The sequence below is a fragment of the Molothrus ater genome, chromosome 1 (genome assembly GCF_012460135.2).
Source record: "Molothrus ater isolate BHLD 08-10-18 breed brown headed cowbird chromosome 1, BPBGC_Mater_1.1, whole genome shotgun sequence".
Lineage (NCBI taxonomy): Eukaryota > Metazoa > Chordata > Aves > Passeriformes > Icteridae > Molothrus > Molothrus ater.
Window position 1 is genome coordinate 18,376,991 of NC_050478.2, and position 16,354 is coordinate 18,393,344.

Below are 16,354 nucleotides of genomic sequence, written 5' to 3' on the forward strand. Positions count from 1 at the left end.
AGCCATTCGCTCACTCCCCCACCAGCAGGATGTGGGAGAGAATCGGAAGAGTAGAAGTGAGAAAACTCGTGGGTTGATATAAAGACAGTTTTATAGGAAAAGCAGAAGCCCTACATGCAAGCAAAGCAAAACAGGGAATTAATTCACTGCTCTCCATGGGCAGGCAGGAGTTCAGCCTGTCCATCTCCAGGAGAGCAGGGCCCTGTCACATGTAATGGTGACTTGGGAAAACAAACACCATCACTCCAAATGTCTACCCCTTCACCCTTCCTCCCCCACTTCATTTACTGAGTGTGATGTTCTATAGTATGGGATTCTATAGTATCTCTGGTCACTTGGGGTCACCTGTCCCAGCTGGATCTCCTCCCAGCTTCCCAAGCACCCCCAGCCCCCTCCCTAGCGTGGCAGAACAAGAAGTACAAAAGGCCTTGATGCTGTGTGAGCACTGCTCTCCAATAACAAATATCTCTATATTATCAACATTGTTTTCAGTACAAACCTAAACCACAGCCCCATATGAGTCACTCTGAAGAAAATTAACTCTATCCCAGCCAAAAGAGCACAGACAGTAAAAACAAAGTTAGAGGTACTGCAGCAGGGGGAGGTGGGAATACAAACTGGTAGGACAGTGACAGCCCTGCCTGGGACAATGGGGAATGAAAGACACATTTTTGAATTAGCCAGAGCAAGAAAACAATTTTTGCATGTGCATTGGGGCTGCATTTTGACCTTTAAAGTTTACACATGATTTTTAGAACAGTCAAGTTCCTCCTAAACTTTCGGGGGGGTGGTGGGGGGGATGGTGGGGTGAACGCCCAAAAAAACCCCAACACCCTAACAGAACCAAGTTTGCATGTTCCACAGAAATATGACTGTGGAACATCCATTATTTCAAACCACCCTTCTGCACTCTGCAGTTGTAGTGTAGGTGGGAGGTGACAATTCAGATCTTTGAGTCCCAAGAGCTGGCAAAGCAGGCAAGTCATATTAGCTTGGGGCTGGAAAGCAGCTGTTATGTAATTCCCTCTCATCTCCACCAGAACTGCTGAGAAGTGGTTTATGTTATTTACAACTGCTATAATATTTTTCTGCTTGCAGCCACCATGGCTCCCTATTAAAAAGCAATTTGGTTTATTTGGAAGTTTTATATACAATATAGTATTTTTAACTCTCTCCCAGGGCTACATATTCCTCATACAATTATTGCAGCTCGATATTGCAAGACTGTTGCATGGCAGCTATGCACCAAGTAGTACCTTCAAACCAAGTCCATAGAGTTAAATCCTTAAAAACTGACCTATGCTCCCAAGTGTTGACACTTGTCAGAGTGCCCAGGACCCTGTGCATGCACTGGGGAGAGAGCAAAGGAACCCTGAGACTAAGGTTCCTGAGACTAAGGAACCTACTCACCTCCTTCAGAGACCTGCTCTTTGCCTAACAAGCACCATTCTGTGATGCTGCTGCCCCGCTGAGCTTGATGGCATCTCTGCACAGCACTGTGTTCTGCAGAGCAAACATTCCCCAAAGGACAGTAATTCTCTTTCTTCATCTCACGGGGCAGCATAGAAGGAAGAAAAATCAAAAATGGCATTTCAAACACAGTACAGGTGATGATTGACTTTCCATACAACTGTAGCTATTACATTCTCCCTTTCAAAGATTTTCTTTCAAGAATCTGAGTAAACAGACTCTGCATGTAATTCTTCATCTGCAATAACTAGAGGCAAGGACTGATCTTTCAGGAAGGTGACAGAGTTCAGAGTTTTGCTGGGATGAACTTGCCCAGCAGCACAGCAGCAAAGAGCTCAAATAAGCTCCATACTCAATTATTTTTCCCCTGAAGAAATCAAATCTGGAAATTTACAATTAAGTGCATAAGAACATGAAATGTCATATTTTTACAACATCCTATTCACATATTTCCCATTCAGAATTCCTTTACTATTTATCAAAGCGAACCCACCTATAAACACTTTAAAAGCTTATAAAGGTGAAATTAATACCCTTTACAAACATACTTTTCACAGCTTGAATTACACCACAAAGGTTGTAAAACTGAAAACAACACATAAATCATGTTTTATCAAATGAAAATTTCTACAATATGTTTTGGACTTGACTTCCAAGAAACAAGATCTCTGTTCATATGTAATCTCAAGGTAGGAAAAGGAAATACGGAGAAGTAAATAAATTTTAAAAATAAGTTTAAATGACTTGGCACAGATTTGTATTTTTTTCTGTGAGAACTTCTGAGTGAACAGAGATAAAACTGATTCCACATTCCAGTGGTGCACAATTTCTTTTTCCTCACACTTCACACTAGACAGGAGTGATGTAAGACACCAATGGGATATGATGGAGCACAGGATTCTCTACACAGAGACAGTACCTGCCTCTTGTCTGCCTCCTCTACCAATATCAAGTGACCCAAAGAGAAATTATACTGCTGCTGGCTGGCAAGAGCTTAATCCAGAGAGCCCTGAGATAAAGCTCAAAGGCTTGAGGAAGCACCAAAGTCTTAGCAGAGATTAACTCAATCCCTTGACTGAAGTAGAGCATCAGCTATTACCTACTTGGGCTGCCAGGGTAGAATCCCAGTTGGCAGAATGATTTCCTGTAGATGTTACAGCTGAGGCCACAGCCAAGGTTCATGTTATATAACCTGTCTCTGGGACAATGGCTCCTCACAAGCACAGCCTACCCAGAGCAGCTCCCTTGGCTTTTTGGTTGTAGAAGTTTACATTCTTTTGGATTTTGTTTGCCATTTTTGTTTGGGGATTTTTTGGGTTTTGTTTGTTTGAAATTGTCACAATCTCAGCGTGACAATAAGGAGTTTTGAAGAGCATATGTACTACTGTATCCCAACAGCCCCCTTTGCAATAACATGTGTGGTGAATGTGTTATTGCAAACAGTTATTACTTCTCTGCAGACTCTTCTTTAATTTACCTAACAGATCCCAGTGTTGTCATATTTATCCATTTTGGAGCATTTGTCTCTGTTGTCATATTTATCCATTTTGAAACTTTTGTCTCTGGACAGAGCTAGAGAAGGAGAAGAATCTGATTACATAAATGCCATCAAATAACTGAATTTTTTATTGTTTGGTATAATTTCTAGCAATTTCAGGTGTTGCATAGCCTCTTCAGGGCCACTGCTGTAAAATATTAACTGAAAATGGAAATCTACCAGGAATCCTATTCACGTGAATGGTTCACATGAATTACCATGAGTATATCCAAAAGGATAGCTACCTGAGTGAAAAAATATCCATAAATATTTACTTCCTAATAAGTAAGATAATGTGCATGCGAAAAAATTTAAAATCTAAGAGCAAAATAACTAAATAGAGATTAAGTTTTCAGATACCTGTAAAGCTTGTGCTGCTATAATGCTGCTTCCCATCCAAGTCCCAGGGGGAATGCAACTTTGCTGAGCCAAATACAGTATGTAACAGACAGGTTTTTAGCCAACTGTTTATTCACCACTTTTATGGGTATTAATCTGAAGTAAAAACTTCTTCTACATGTGTTCAACTTACTAGTTCAGGGAGAACACAGGCCCCATGCACAAATATTCCTTACTTAAAGCCAAAGCTCTCTTTCACTGAATATTAGAATGGTGGGAGATAAATGGGGAAAAAAAAGCAATTACTTCTAAAAGCAAAACATTATTTTCTTTCTAATCTAGCAGTATTAGTCTCTCATGTAGCAAAGAGATCCTGAGTGTTGCAAAAATGCAACTCGTTGTGAGATAACATTATTACTTAATTAAGAAATAATAAATTCAAGTGCATTAAAGCTTTTACATCAGCAGTCACAATGCTGATCTATAAGCTGACATAACCATCTTCCACAGCAAAACAAGTCCTTTCAGAACCACTTCGTTTTGGGCACCACCTTTCCCTTCATTATACATAAACAGAAAAACAGCTGTCAACTCCTAAACTCACTCAAATATCCTATTTAATTAGGTTTTGGTTTACAGCATAACTACTTTCTAAAGTTAATCCTGAATAGGCATTATGATTGATAATCAACAAAAATAGCCAAGAAAAGAAATTTTAAAATTGCAGATAGAGTTTGCAGAAGTAATAGGAATTGTGTTAGTAATTACTGAAAAAATAAATTTATCACTGCTCCTACCTTAAACACAAAAGGCAAGATCAGACCCTGTGAGTAATCTATTCTAGTGGAGCTGAAGTTTATCAGGAAAGCAAACAAATCATATAAACACCTTAGTTAACTGCTTAATTGCTTGGCCATATCTCAATCTTTAAGTCATATGAAAGACAGGCAATTTAGATATAAAACATACTAGTTTTGTTTGTTTACAAAGGGAGTACATTTTGACCACAGGCTCTCCCTAAAAAATATCAAAAGAAGCTCAGCTGGAGTTCCAACGACCATGTTATTTCTAAAAGCAGGCTTCTAAACTTGAGTACAGCATCAGCAATGGGAAGAAATATTGCACTTAGTGATATTGGGTTAAATTGACAGACTTTGCCAAATTCCAAATCACACCCAGAGATCTGAAATCATTACTTTCTTGCCCAGATATGTTATTTAGGTAAACAGCTGGAAAATGAAGTTTTATGGACAGCAAAAATAGAAGTTTTGTGCAAGAAAAATGCCGGATCCTTGTACCTGTGAAAATAATATGGTTTTGCTAATGCAATTATGGATTACTTTGGAGAAAATACGTATTTCAGCATGCTTCAGCATTTGACTCTCAAAAATCTGGTAACATGCTTTATGTGGTTTTTAAAATTACATTGACCTTTGCAAACTATTTTGATGTTCAATCATGCTTTAAGTCTTTGATATTCAGTAACAGAAGTTCACATGGTGCAAGAAAAGCACCATGTCTTTGCCTGTGAAATCCCTCCTATTTTTTAGTGAGTGTTGCATCCCTTCCTTCATCTGCAGCCCCCAAAAGCTGGGCAGTGCAGGAACTCCATAACAAGACCCCAAGGAGCAGCAGCAATGATCCTGAAGCTGCCACCAGACCAAGGGCACAGCGAGCCAGGATCTGCCTGCTGGGGATGTGGGTGGGGAGGGGAGATGAAGGGTAGAAGGCAGCCTGGGCTCCTTCACAGCCAGATCCCAGCTCCAACTTCCCTCCTACAATTGCCTTCTTCCCTGCAGATGCCACTCTGTGCTCAGCTCAACTGTGCTCCAGTGCTGAAGGTTCAAACACTATTAAACAACCATGCCTTGTAAGAGCTCAATAGTTTGTTTCCTACGACTTCCAGTAAAACTTCTATAAAATAAAATAAGGATAAAAGCATAATGGTTTAAAAACGCACACTAAAAATGCAGGAAATGCCATTTTTTAAGATCACACAAGAAAAATTAGTTCATCCCTGTGTACATATCTCATGCTGTTACAGTTGCACACTCACCTTTTCTCCAGAGAAGCTTGATCTTACTCAGTAATTAGGACAAATTTTAGAAAAGATGGAGTAATAACCACTCATGCCACAGAAACCTGGAACATGACAGTGGTTTATTTCCATTGATTTGCAGTCTGAATACTGTGTATGGGTTTCCTTGTATAAACAGATTTAAATACTAACTCCAGAAAAAAATGGCTGAAGAACAATATATTACTGCATTGCTGTATCTTTTTATCCATTAAAAGTATAAACTTGTTATAAAAAAGACAGATTATAAATTAAAACTGACCAGGAAATACAAAAGCCACTTTTCTTTTCAACTGAAACACACATGTACATGTCACAAATTAGCCTTATGTTAGTAAAAATTCAACGTTTAAACTTTTTGCTTGTTTAAAAAGTTCTGATGACTACACAGCTGCATTTGGCAGAGCTGATGTCATTTTAAACAGTTACTCACTATCTCACTGTATGCTGTGTATTTTCACACAACCATGTAATTCTGGAATGGGACAATCTTTTTAACAATGAAGCTCAGGAATTTTTTCATTTCACACCATTTTGCACCAATATCTGTTGTGAAATATCTGTCATCATTTTCTGCTTGGATTCAGAAGCTATGCATGAGCATACTGACAAATCACTAAAAATTGAAATTTTATCCTCAAAAATCCTACCAAGTAATTCTGACATCATAAAAGCAAAAGCAGACAGTAGAAATATTTGTATTCTGGTGATTTTGTACATGTATAAGAAGTACTGAAAGACACCTCTATTTACAAGTGGAGTTAATGTAAAATATTTATCTTGCACACATGTATCAGCCAAATACAACAGGACAGATAAACCACAGTAGCTGGCACTAGACAACTTCTATGTGTCCTAAGAAAGTTACTAAGCACAAAGTGCCATCCACTTAACTTTCTGAAGAGCAAGCCCTCGGCTGGAATGGAAAACAGTGATACTTACATAAATCTTCCTTTTCCTACCTGCCCATCACCCTTATTTTGGGATTCCTTCATTGCAAACCAATTCCGGTCTTGCAAACCTTGCTTCGTGTAACCAAGTCTGTTCAACACACACGACAATTTTAACATATCCCTTGCACATTTAGTGACAGAATGTCATAGTCTTGGCGACCTAAGGAACTCCTGAAATGCAGCATCCAACATGTCAACTAATTCACAACTGTATTACAAAATTCAAGCAAAGATGGCATCACAAAGCTTATGCTCCCACCGACTGAAGTTCACATTAGCTTGGTTTAGAATTAAAGCATTTTCTACTGATTTATAGAACCGTACAAGTGGCATACTGAAAATCAAGCTCTTTTTCTGACTTATTGTCAATAATAAAAAGGCTGTTGACCAAAGTCCCCAGACAGGTCTAAGGATTAGTTGGGTTATGTGAGTGATTAGCCACAGTTAAAATACTTGGGCACTGAAATTATGATCCAGGACAATATCTGTCCTTCCCTTGTTACTGGAATTGTTGAACAGAGGACAGTAATGGAAAACTTGCAACTACCTCTGCTTTTGCTGGGGGCAAGAATAGTGTTAGAAGCAGTTTTGTAAAGCTCTGTCCACATCAGGATCACTGCTTCCATAAAATTTGTCCACAAAACTGCCTCTACTCCTGTTCAAAGACACCACTAGCTTGCATCTGAACCTAGTGTCTCAGCTGAACTTGAAACACTACAGCTATTAAAAAAAAACACCACCACTTTACATGTTCAAAACATCTGAAATGCCATTTTTGCAGTTTCCTTTTAGACAGAGTACATAATGCAAGCTGCAAAGACAAGAGCCTTGTTACACGCTTCAGCAATACACCCTCCATGTCTTTGCAAACTAGTTCAACAAGTAACCTAGTTTTTTCAAATTCCTTAAAGTTATCTGCATGCCCCTGTGACTCATGCAGTAGATAAATTGCTGAGGAACTCTGTGGGAACCCATCCCAGGGTCCTGCACGGTTGGTTTTTAACACTGCTTTCTTTATTTGTGATACTTTAGTATCGTTTTTATCACACAGAGTGAACACTATGCTGTACCAATCCTTTTTGCTTAGCTTACTGAGCATTTCTAAGGTTTGTGTTGCAAAACACAAACAAAATTTGTGATCACAATTCATGATACAGCCAAAAATGGTAATTTTAGAGGACTTTAAATAAATGTGTTTGGGATTATAGTTACAACTTTGAAAGAATTAATCCCATCCAGCCTGGATAAAATGTTTTTGATCAGTCAACACATCACTGATATTTAGTGATGTTGTATTAATACCTTCATTTTTAGAGTCATGTGAGTAGCCATTTTCCCCATAAACTACCTCTGCTCCTTATGAACACATCCATGACTGCATCTTTGCCGTGCTCTCCCCTCAAAACTCAGCTTTCCAAAGATTCATGGGTTAAGCAGAAGTGGACTAGAAAACCGGGGTTTTTCCACCACTGTTTGCACTCTAAAGAAAAAGGACAACTGGGTGTAAAGAGAACAGGAAAAATACTCTACTTACCAATATTTTGAAAATACCATAATATTTAAATCTACTCTTTGTACCACATAAACCAGTAACAAATATATACATTAGTCCTGCAGCTCCATCACATGTGCTCAACTAAGACTGATGCATTTCAGCTGTTTAGTTACTTTTAATCGTAACTTTAACCCAGAATCCTTCTGTTGTTTAAGGATGAAGCCTTTTACTATTTTGAGATCAGGGACTGATTTGTAAACACATTTTAACAACTTGCAAGGCATTTCCATCTTGTGAGTGGAGTAGAAAGCTGCATCTCCCTATGACATTACTTCTGTTTGAGTGACAGGAGGGTGCCAAGGCATCACTACTGACAGGACAAATCTCAAGCAAGTTTGGGGCTAACTGCAGGATGGAGGTTCCCAAAGACCCATGTCCAAGCCCAAGTGTGCACAGTCCAGCAGAGAGCTGGCTCACCACCAACCCTGGTGTCACCAGCTCATGAACTATGCTTGAGAACTCCTCTTCTAAGGCATATTAATATAGAAAATTGTTTCTCACTGGCAAACAGATACACTAAGATCTCTTGCAGTAAGAAAATAATTACAGATATTCAATTGTCTTTAAATGCTTGCATTTCTTTCACATATTGACAGACACCAGAATTATCAGTGGTTCACATCTATAAAGTACCATGCCCCTTCTTCCCACCTTTTAATAGGGGAGACTAAGGCAGAGAAGCTAAATAAAAGGTCCTGTAAACCCACCCACAATTGTTCCCCACACCAGGAATGCACAAGGTAGAAAAGAAGAGCACAAGTAAAATTATATTTTTTATTCATTCCATTTTAGCTGTGAATATTCCTATTATACAAATACAGTATAAATTCCAAAATCACAATATATTACAAAATAAAAAAGTACAAACTGCATTACTTAATAAATATATCTAACAAGTTAATCAGAAAGTAGAAGAGACAGAATCCAGATTGGAGACATTTAAATGTTTGACCCAGCAAACCATACAAACCTCAATTTAAGTACTTTTTTCTTTTAAACCATAAACCATTCCTGATTTCTTGATTAGAAAATAAAGTCACGTGAATAAAATGTTGTGATCAGATAATGACTTGTTGGTGAAACACCAGTGCCAAAAAAGAAGCAGGGCTTACACGAAAGACACCATAACCCCAGAAACAAGAACACAAACACTGAGGTGCAGCCAAGGCAATTACTGCCAAAGCAGGAGACTATTATCTAGTCACAACATTCTATTGCAAGTTAATGTTCTGTTATTATAGATAAATAATATAAATGGAGCAGAGAGTGAGCCAACCAGGCAACAAGAGGCCAGTTTACTCAAAACAGTAATTAAAAACAGAAGAGTCAATTGCTCCCTGCTCTGTTCACGTGTAGCTGCATTCCAACTGGCTCAAAGGACCTGTTCTGTGCTCCAGGCAGAGAAAGCAACTGTTCCTAAAAGCTGTCTGTTCTCACTTTGCCACACTTTTACAAAAGCCATTATTTTAATTTTGCAAGAAAATACCCACAATATTTTCATCAACTAGGGGGGTCAGTTTGACATCAACTTCATTTGGTAAAAATATAAGGTTTATGGGTAAAAAACACAGCAAAAAATAGCTGTTACATCATAAGCCTTATTTACAAAAACTGTTTACAAACGTTTTTGGCTGTACAGCTGAAAGCCAGATACTAATGTAAGATGTAGAAGATGGAGGTAACAGTTTAAAAATAGTGTGCAAAAAATACATTCTTATAGAAAATAGACAGTGAGGAGGGGAGACACAAACATACACAGAGAAATCTGCTTGCAAAGAACCCGAGGCTAAGTTTTTACAACAGAATATTACAACTACGTCTGTATTTATCCCCCGCAACCTACAGTCTTTCTCCGTCTGGGGTGCTGCTGCTTCATTAAGGATTAAGGCATCACCATCACAGCCAGCACATCTCTCTGTCAGTCCCTGCAGCCAAGCTCCCGGCCCGGGCGCTCTCATGAGCAGGCATTCTGCTCTATGTACATCTTGGACAAGGACACCGCCATGGACTTGGCCAGCTCCTCATCCCGCCTGCGCTGTACCTGAGTCTGTCTGCACCACGCCTCGTACTCTGGGTTGGGGCACACGCGGTCCAGCACAGCATCGTAGTGCCCATTGCTAAGCCAGCTCAGCCAGATACTGGGCCGTGTCGGGTCCTCGGGCCCCAGGTAGTGAACCATGGTGGAAACGGTAGGGCTCTCGGGCCGGCCGCCCGTGGTCAGGTGGATGTTCACGTTCAGCATCTGCCCCATGGCCAGCAGCTCCGGGTAGCCGGCCCAGGCCCCGTCCTGGGCGGCGCCGATGAGGAACTCTCCCACGTCGCCCTCGATGATGGGGTTGAAGTGGTCCAGGTGGTCGGCGATGTAGTGCACGGTCTGCTCGCGGAGCTCGCCGTGCAGCCGCTGGTCCCCGTACACCGCCTTGCAGACGGCGCGGTACAGGCAGTTCCCGTCGGGGATGATGTGGAAGCGGAACCGGCCCTTCTGCCGCAGGTACTTGTCCTGCTTCTCCACCTCGGCCAGGTACAGCGCCAGCTTCTCGCTGCGCTCCGCTCTGCCGCCGGGCCCCCGCCGCACGTCGGGCCCCGCCGCCGCCTCCTCCTCCTCGCCGTGCGCGGCGGGGCCGCCGGGCTGCGCGGGGCCCCCGCTCCGCTCCGCGGGGCCGCAGCCGGGGACCAGCCCGGGCTGGGCTCCGGCGGCCGCCGCCTGCAGCGCCTGGCAGTGCTCGCTGAGCCGCAGGCTGCGGTTGCTGGGCTCCTCGGCGGCGGCCTCGCCGTCGCCCCCGGCCTGCCGCACGCTCTCCAGGATGCCCTCCAGCCAGGCGCGGCTGCGCGGCGAGCCCGGCACCAGCTCCCCGGCGGCCTCGGCGCGCTGCACGATGCGGATGGGCACGATCCGCTCCAGCGGCCGCCGGCGGCTGACGGTGACCTGCGTGCAGGAGCTGAACTGCGGGCCGCCCGCCGGCCGCCCGGCCGGGCCCGCCGCGGGGCCGCTCGGCATCACCTCCAGGCAGGACGAGAAGGCGGGCATGGCGGCGGCGCTGCTGCTGCCCCCCGCGGGAACGAAGCTGTCCTTGGCGGAGCTCTCGGCGGCCGCGTTCGGGCCCGCGGCGTCGGCGGCGCTCGGTGCCTCCGCGGCGGAGGGTCCCGGCGACAAGGAGACCTTGAAGACGGCGGCGGAGCTCGGCGAGGCCGCGGCGGCTGCTGCGGTGGCGGCCGCCGGGTAGTGGGTGATCACGGAGCTGTAGAGCTGCATCCTCGGCTCCCCGCGGGCGGCGCTTTATAGGCGGCGCCGCCGTCGGAGCTGGGGCGGGGAGCGGCAGCGGGGGCCGCGCTGGGGCTGCCGAGGAGGATGAACCGCCCGGGTAAAAATAAACAAGGGCATCACCGCCCGCCCCGCCCCGGCCGGGCCCCGCGGCCGCAGCAATTCCGACTGCGCCACCGGGCCGGCCCCCCCGCGGCTCCGGCCCTTCTGGAAACTGCGGGAGCGCGGGAGGGGGGCGGGGCTGCCCGGGACGTCAGCGAGCGCCGCCCCTGCCCGGCCTGCGTGCGCTCGGTGCCGCGGTCCCGAACTGCAGCTCGGTGCTGCGATGCCCGGCTGCAGCTCGGTGTCACGGTGTCCGACTGCAGCTCGGTGTCGCGGTCCCGAACTGCAGCTCGGTGTCACGGTGTCCGGCTGCAGCTCGGTGTCGCGGTGTCCGACTGCAGCTCGGTGCCGCGGTCCCGACTGCAGCTCGATGCCGCGGTCCCCGGCTGCCGCTCGGTGCCGCGGTGTCCGGCTGCAGCTCGGTGCCGCGGTGTCCGGCTGCAGCTCGGTGCCGCGGTGTCCGGCTGCAGCTCGGTGCCGCGGTGTCCGGCTGCAGCTCGGTGTCACGGTGCCCGGCTGCAGCTCGGTGCCGCGGTGTCACGGTGTCACGGATAACATTGATTGTGTCCACTCGGGTTTGGACAGTGCCCGGCGAGAGCTGCCGCAGTCCCACTCTGGGAAATGCAGTGCATGCATACACAGGTGTGTGATATAAACCAGCACATATTAACAGGAGACACGCGGGTGAAATACGGGTCTCATCAAGATGGTTGATAATTGGTTTATTAATGCCAGTAGCAACTGAAAATTAAGCCACGTCTTCTAGCCTTAGCTGCGGTATAAATAAAGTCATAAAGCCATCTTCCAGGGACGATGATGAGATCTGTACACTCTTTGTTTTGATTGTGTTCTGTCAGGCGTGCTGACCAACAAACACCAGTTTGCACTATGATCAAATGCTAACAGTCATTGCTAACAAAATGGGAAAAAAGGTATTGACATATGGAAGTTCAAAGTGATACTTAAAAACAGTTCTGGATTCCATCCCACAGCTAAAGTATCTTCAGGAAAGTGTTAGTAATCCAAGCAGATTGTAGAACTTTAAAAACAAACAGAAAAACAAACAAACAAACAGAAAACCCTTTATTTGGATATTCTGAAAAGTTTCTTTTCCTCATTCCATTTACATTAATTTAAAAGACAGAATAAGAGGATCAGTTGCAATATACTGCAATGTCCAAAATAATTTTCTTTGGAGTCTTGGTTGTATTTTGTATCAATGTTTAGGGATATACTTCCTATCTTCAGTCTCTGTAGTTAATTTCAGGGCTACCAGTAAAACAATATGGAATTTCATTCTCTTTACATGGAAAACATACTATGACTCAGCTAAATTGCCCATCGGAGAAAAAATGCTCAATTCCTTCATACAAAGTAAAGTGGATATTTACGGGAAAAGTTTTCAGATACATCTTTTTTATTCTGGATAAAACACAGCAGTTTATTGCATGCAGTATTGGGAACCTTTTAATAAAAATTTACAGACTAAATACATATCCAAAATTTTTGCCTTCGAAGACGAAATATAAGAAGTATAAGAGATATGAATCAAAGTCCAAATGTCCTCAGTTACCTGACAGAGCCAGCCAAAAAGTTGATATCTTTAGAACAAATGGTGATGGGCCTTATCGAGGAGCATTTCTGGCAGCCTGTTCGAGTGGGATAAGATATTACAACTGCTCTGAAATTACAGAGTGACTCTTGTATTTCAGAATGTTCAGAACTTTGTTTTAAATATAGTTTGTGAGCCCAGTCAGTGAGTCTTTATTTCTGGACTAATCATTACTTAGAGAGGAAAATATATTGACCAAATAGCAGTAAATTGAAATCCTTCCTCCTTGAAAGGGACGCTTGGAGCAAAGGAAAGATTCCCATCTAGTTTTATTTCTTAGTCAGAACTTGACAATGTCTATTTCCAAGATGTATATGTTTATATATATAATGATAGGAGAATTAATGTAGAACAACTGGAAATTGCCCCTTCCAAGTGGGTTTAAAATATGCCAGTTGTTCTTTATTGTGTGTTTGGTCATTTATAAAAACATATAATGTATATTACTTAATGCTCATCATTTAATGCTTTTGCTACTTTTTTTGTTTTCCAGAAAATCTATCTGTAGTTTGGTTTAGTGAATGTTCTGTCTACTAGTAAATGTCAGAGCTGAGTACAGGATGGTGGTTTAAAGTCTTCAATAGTCCAGTAATAGAGAGAGGGGAGGGAGAGGCAGCTCTTTCTCTTAGAGAACAGTAAATGGATGCAGCAGAATAAGAGCACTTCTGGCAGGAGCAAGTGCTGCATTTTGAATGCTCAGTACTGCAAATTTCTTTCTTCTAGGATATTATGGAAACTCTTGCAAATGACTGTTCTGCCTCTCCAAAACCATAGGTTATTTGGAACAGTGGTACATTAATGGATGGGCAGCTGTTTAATTCTGATTGTTGGTTACCATGAGGTATGACTTGAAGTTTGTGGTGCTTCATTTGAGGAGAGAAATAGATTTTTGTATGCCAAATTTACCCTTGTACTAGTATTCTGATGCTCTAATGTAATATATTCTGGATAAGAAAACTTGTTTATCTGAACAGAAATCCAAGGAATATCCTGAAACACATGCTAAATATGCCAGCAGATTTTTATAATGGTAGCAGATAGATTGTTCTATTTTTCACTTTTTGCTTATAAGCAGATACAATGTCTTTCCTAAATGTTCAGTTAAAATGCACATAATAAGCTTACTAATAGCGTTAAAATACAATCAAGATCTGTTGCTAGGAAACTGAGAGACAAAACAAACATTGTAACCAGTGTCTTGATGTTAATAGTATACTACTTTTGAGATCTTTATTACGACCTGTGTGAAGTAAATGGAAAGAGAAGCTCACCTTGGTGTGTTTTACCTGTGTTGTTATTAAGTACTGCCAATGTAATGGAACAACATTTTTCATAAGTGAGCAGCCAGAGGTAGTCACACGTACTTGGCCCGAGGGGAATCCAGTCTCTCTGGATGACCAGTGACAAAAATCCCATTGAGCCTCTGCCACACAAGCATATCCTGGTTAGCTTTCAGCTCTCAAACTAGGAGTTACCAGGAATCAGCACTTCCTAAAGGTCATTTTCTTAGATATCTGACAGGTTTGAACAATAACATCCTAAACCATGGTCTACACCAGGGAGTAATCATAGGATGGCCTGGATCGGAAGGAATCTCAAAGATCATCTAGCTCCTGGTCACTTTCTGCTAGACCAGGTTGTTCAAAACTCCATCTAGCCTGGCCTTGAACACTTCCATGGAGGGCCATCCACCACCACCACATGAAGGATCTGGAATGATCAAGTGCTATGTGTACAAATCTGGTGAAATAGAAATTTCAAAGAAAAATTTGAATGCCTTTAATGCAATAGTCTATAAAAGCCAGGGGCACATGGTTCTGCTGCCTTTAGTGCCTTTTACTACCAGAATATTGGCCTTTAACATTTCTTTCAGCTACATATATAACTGCTGTTAATTCGTAGGAAAAACTAAATTTTGCATTATTATGACCCAGCTAAAACACAACCCATGTATCGATTACTTCCAGAATATTTCTGTATTTCCAGCTTCTGTCCACTTTTGCCTACAGGTCATGGCCTCACAAGCACTAGGGCTGTTTGGAAAGTGAGAAGAGCACACTATGGATATTCCCTTCACTGCTCTTCACAGAGTAATATTCCTGAGCTTCTGATTCACTCATTACAGGGTAACGTCCAGTCCTTTGCTCTTACAGAATAGATCTCAAAACAAGCTCTGCAGTAATAAAGCATAAACATCTCCCGTGGTTAAAGTTTCTCTTGACATTACTGTTATCACTGGTTACCCTGCACATTCCAGGAATACTTTAGATTGTTTAGAAGGCAAACCACAATCACAAAAACAGCTGTGGAACAACAGTGGTATTCACTGACGTAAAATGAAATGCATGAGAGTAGAACTAATTTTAACTTCAATGTGTAGTAGATACATGATTGACATAGAAGAAACAAATTCATTACATCACCAGGAACATTTGCTAGTGAAGAAAGAAGTTGGCTAAAATGATGTAGTGAAATGCACTAAATAAGCATTTCCATTGCTTCTTTTTTGTTTTGTTTTTGTTTGTGCTGACATAATAGCCCTTCAGATAAAGATATTTCTGACTGAAATATTTAATGAATTAATAACTTTTTGTATATAACTTGAAGATGAAACGTTGAATTTATACTAATAATATGAAGTGGTATACCAAGGAAAAAAATCTGTAATATATTAGAAAATAGAAAAATATATCAAGAAACTTCCAATACAGGGAAGAAATGTGTATACACTTCAACTAGAAGGAACATTTTGACAAAATATCAATTTCATCCTCTGTTGCCTGCAGACTATCCTATCATATATATCAATCATTTCTTTCATAAAATTACTAGTTACAGGTAACTTATTTGGGGTATGGTCATAAAGCCGTCACAAGGCAACAGAACTGCCAAAACAACAAATTCTGCCCTTTCCTGTTCCCAGTGTCTTTTTTATACTCCTGATGCCACCTGCTTTGTGATGGCCTAAGTGTTAGTATTAACTAAAGTACCTAGTGTATTTCACCCTAAATGCTAACATAAAAAGGAGGAAAACTGTATCCACACTTCCACTGAGGTGTGAAAATGTTGCATAAAACAAGAGCTATGTCTCAGAGAGCCTTCCCTCACAATTTGTTATTCAGCTTCTGCATATATTAAAATTTTATTCATGGTATGGGTGCACCAGGCATTAGAGATGCAAGCAGTGCTATGACATCATGTGGCAGGAGTTTGTGGAAAAAGGGCTGTTGGTGATAAATATAGACATTTGCTCATGTCTCAAGGGCTCAGTTGGTATCCCAGTTGATAAGTGAGTCTCTAAATGTGAGCGATGACGCAGATCAAGCCTCACATTTCTGCTCAGAAGTGTAAGTGGCAGTTGCAGTGATCATTGTGCACAGGGCCTTAAGATGATACCAGGAAAAAAAAGGGGGTGGGAATCAACAATGCTGTTTCCTCTGAAAAAAA

General features: G+C 42.4%; 1 protein-coding gene across 1 annotated transcript; it reads right to left on the minus strand.

The window, feature by feature from the left end:
- Positions 1-8,691: 8,691 nt before the first annotated feature.
- OTUD1 (OTU deubiquitinase 1) lies at positions 8,692-11,397 on the minus strand. Its single transcript, XM_036378641.2, has one exon. It carries the CDS (start codon positions 11,182-11,184, stop codon positions 9,886-9,888), a length of 1,299 nt encoding a protein of 432 aa, XP_036234534.1. The 5' UTR covers positions 11,185-11,397; the 3' UTR covers positions 8,692-9,885.
- Positions 11,398-16,354: the final 4,957 nt, after the last annotated feature.

Excerpts from the sequence above, each read along its gene's own strand:
- OTUD1 (XM_036378641.2), bottom strand. The coding sequence starts at position 11,184 with ATGCAGCTCTACAGCTCCGTGATCACCCACTACCCGGCGGCCGCCACC.